The sequence below is a fragment of the Halyomorpha halys genome, unplaced genomic scaffold (assembly GCF_000696795.3).
Source record: "Halyomorpha halys isolate HHAL.00 unplaced genomic scaffold, Hhal_1.1 Scaffold448.1, whole genome shotgun sequence".
In the NCBI taxonomy this organism is placed as follows: Eukaryota; Metazoa; Arthropoda; class Insecta; order Hemiptera; family Pentatomidae; genus Halyomorpha; species Halyomorpha halys.
Window position 1 is genome coordinate 1,519,770 of NW_027107821.1, and position 4,111 is coordinate 1,523,880.

The 4,111-nt window shown below is 31.7% G+C and overlaps 1 protein-coding gene across 1 annotated transcript; it reads right to left on the reverse strand.

The window, feature by feature from the left end:
• Positions 1-215: 215 nt before the first annotated feature.
• Positions 216-3,774, reverse strand: LOC106682884 (zinc finger protein 595). Its single transcript, XM_014423994.2, has one exon. The coding sequence runs from the start codon at positions 3,618-3,620 to the stop codon at positions 516-518; it is 3,105 nt and encodes a 1,034-aa protein (XP_014279480.1). The 5' UTR covers positions 3,621-3,774; the 3' UTR covers positions 216-515.
• Between the last annotated feature and the right edge of the window lie 337 nt (positions 3,775-4,111).

Below are 4,111 nucleotides of genomic sequence, written 5' to 3' on the forward strand. Positions count from 1 at the left end.
CATATTTAAATTCTTTATAAACTTCAATAATATTATGGTCAAAACTTGTGCTTAATTTAGTTAAACTCCAATGAAAAAAAAAATAACTTGCAACATTTATATGAAGCAGATTAAAACAAAAAAAAAATCATAAAATTACAAAAACTGAATAAAAGATATATTTATAAATAAAATCACTAGTTACAATACTAAACTTCCATAAATTGTATTTAAAAAAGTCATATAAATAAATTATGTATCCCAGATTTCAAATAATCAAATATTTTTAATTTTTTTTTTAAATTAAACAATCCATCCAGGAAGTTTATGATATTAATGAATCAAGTGTTTTTCGTTATACTAAAATAGTCTTCACATTTCTAAATAAGGTACATGACTGTATTAATAATAACTATTAGCTCAGACAGAGGCTAATTATGGAAAAACAGAAAATAGTTATTGAAATGTTAATTGTATTCAATACTCTGACTTGATATTCAAGAGGTAATAAGGGAATAAGAACTTTTTAAAGTAGCCTAGAGCATTGCTACAACCTTTTTGGTATTAAAAATTCCATGTTGAACCCTACAATGCTTCAACATGTCTCCTTTCTGTCGATAACTTTTTCCACAAATGTGACAAATGTTCGGCTTCTCTCCAGTATGAATCCTTTTGTGAACTGTTAAAACATGAGATCTTCGAAAGGCTATCCCACAAACATCACATTTATAAGGCCTTTCTCCAGTATGGATTTTCTTATGCTGGCTATAAACATGCTGAGTCATGAAAGCTTTCCCACAATATTCACATTTATATGGACGATCCCCTGAATGTTTTCTGACATGAACATCTCGATCTCCTTTAATTTTAAATGTTCTTGGGCAAACTGAGCAGGAATATGGTCTTTCTGTAGAATGGACCTTTTGATGAGTGTATAAACCAGAGCTTTGTGAAAAACCTTTACCACACTGATCACATATGAATGGCTTTTCTCCTGTATGCATTCTTATGTGTTTTATTAATGCATCTTCTATAGCAAAAGTTTTACTACAGTAATGGCAATCATAAGGACGAAAGGAATCAAACTCTTCTGTTTCAGGTAACATATCATGTCTCTCTCTGTGCTCTACTGCCTCATGAAGAGTTTGAAATTTTATTAGAGGGCAATGCTTGCACTTATATGGGTCTGGCCCAAAATGAATACTCAAATGTTCTGAATATTTGATTTGGTTGAGAAAACATCTTTCACAATACTCACACAAATATGTCTTTGGTAAAGTGAAATCTACTGAATATTCAGTTGTTTTTATATCATTTCTATGAGAATGCTTATGGTTGCCAAGTTCTTCTTCTGAGATAAAGGTATTGCAACACAATTTACACTCATAAGGTTTCTCTGATGGATGTTTTTCTCGATGCTTATTTAGTACAGAATCTTCAACAAAACAACGTTCACAAAATTCACAAATAAATACTCTCTTAACAGTTTGCATTTCAAAACTGTAATTCGTATTCTCCATTGATTCCACTTTATGAATATTATCCATGTGAGTTACTGCAACATCTGTGTTAGGAAATGTTTCATTGCAAAACTTACAAGTAATACAAGATGTTTCAGCAACTATATTGGTATGTGTGGAAGACATATGATTGATCAACATTGATTTTCGCATGAAACATTTACCACATCTACTGCAACAATATGGCTTAGCTCCATCGTTATTTTGATGAGTCCTCTGATGATATTTCATGGATGCTTCTGATTTGAACACTTTCCCACATTCTTCGCAACAATGAGATCTGCTTGATGAGGAATGAGTGTAAAGCATGTGTTTCTGAAGTTTTATGTCATCCCCTAAAATCTTGTAACAGATATTGCATCTTGTATTGCCAGAAAATTTTAAGTGCTCACAACTTTGGAAATCAGCTCGTAGATTAGTATAACAAATGGTACATTTATTTTCTTTAAAACATAAATGACTTTCTAACAGCAAAGAAGAATTAAAACATTCATGGCAATAATTACAGAATGCAACAATGTCTTCTAGCAACAAGTGTTGCTGTAAATGTTGTTCTAAATCATAATTGCTAGAAAAAAAAATTACACAAGCACAACATTGATAAAAGTTTTTGCATGAATGATCATAAGAATGCCTAAGAAGTTCAGAGCTTTTAGAAAACTCTTTAGCACAAATTCGACAAATGAATATCAATCCTTTCTCCAGTTGTTCGTAGCCCATTTTGTTACTGTTTTCTGTATTTAAAGGGTCTGATTCAGGCAAAAAAGATTGTTTAAGACTGCTGTCATTGATTTCTTCTATGCCCAGGGGGCTTACTAGTTGAGAGAAAGAGTTCATTATATCCTCGGTTTCATGAATTGGAGACTTCTCTTCTATTTTAAGAGGATCTCTATGAGTTAGTATTGGCTCACATAGGGTGCTAACTTCCATTCTGGTTTGCAATTCACTGCTTAAAGCGAAAGATGTATCATTCCCTTCAAATTTATGAATATCACTACTATTAATGAGGTGATTATATTCATCTAGCAAATACAGATCATGACAAACAAAGTTACCTCTAGTTTCATAAGGAAAACCATTGCTATTTCCACTTTTATTCATGTTATTGAAATTATCTGAGGGACAATTGCTTAGTTTCCCATCATCACATAAAGGGCAAACTGTCTCAAAATAGTTTTTCTCATCTTCAAATACTCCATGAGTTTCTAACAAAATTGGAAATGAAGAGCAATTATAACTATTACTTTGACTTATAGTTATTATATTATGCTGAGATATGCTACATTGATCTGCCATTTCAAATAAATCATTAAGCTCTTTGAAACATGTTTTGCATATCTGTTTAGGCAATTCATCTGTAATCTGAACACTGAGAGGCAAACACAAATTTATTTTTTCAGCTATTTTCATTTCTTTTCCAAAATCATCAAATATTAGATAAAATTCATCACTTGTTGAAGCACAAAGCCTACATAATCTGACTTGATGATTTTTTAAACAATTGGAACTTGGTTCAGTAAGCAACGAAACATAATTAGTGTGGGTAAAACCATAGCCTTCAGAATACTGATTTGGTTCTTTCAATTCATCAATGAAAAATTTCATGCAGGGAACAGCTGTTCTTTTCAAAAGAGTATTTGTGTTTTTTACGAACTGATCTGGTCGAAAATGGTCACTACAAATAGTGGATTCTGGAGTTATGTGAAGTCGTTTTTTACGTGAGCCTACAGCTAAACGTTGGCAATATAAAACCCATTGATGACATCTTATTTCTTCAGAAGGGAATTCGAAGAACACTTTATCAGGATTTCTTTCTTTAGTATTTTTGCAACCAGGTACGACACAAAATATTTTTGATTGGGGCGGTTCCATTGTAGGAAGGTAACAACCAAAATAATCTGTGACAAGTTGTGATTCCGTTATCTTCTTTCCTTTTATGGCTATATCTTTCAGATCAAGTGATAAACCTATCTTCCTTTCCACTTTTTCTTTCAAATCTTTGAAAGTATCTATAGCATTTAATTCAACAGAAACAGTTTCTCCAGCATTGTTTTTTACTATCAATTTCATTTTTTCCCCCGTTTCTAAACTCACAACAATAGAAGCCCACTTTTTCGGCATTAAAACTATTCACATGAAGCATTTGAGGAGAACTCCCCTTTATCCACACATCTGGTAACAACTTCGATGTATTCCAAGAAGACTCGTAATCAGCTGATTTACAGCTCTTCCATGAGGGTACATCTAATTCCTTCAATTTATTAATTAATTATTCGCTATTATTTGGATAGTAAGACTTTTTTATTTTTATATTTGAGGTTATTTAAATTTACTTGAGGAAAGTAAGATTACATTTTTATTCTTACTTATTAATTTTACTAATGTAAATAATTAACTTTACTGCTAAATGTATTCATAAATATTTTACTATATCTTATTATAAATGTAAAGCGGAGGTTTCATGGTGATGATGATGATGACAGTAATAGTAATATGGACAGCTGTCACAGACTAACAATGTGTAAACAGACACTTGCTGTCGTACTATCAGGGTTTGCTTCAGTTGGTAAGACTATCTGCACATGCGTGTTAAACTTGCACAACCGATATCT

Excerpts from the sequence above, each read along its gene's own strand:
- LOC106682884 (XM_014423994.2), bottom strand. The coding sequence starts at position 3,620 with ATGCCGAAAAAGTGGGCTTCTATTGTTGTGAGTTTAGAAACGGGGGAA.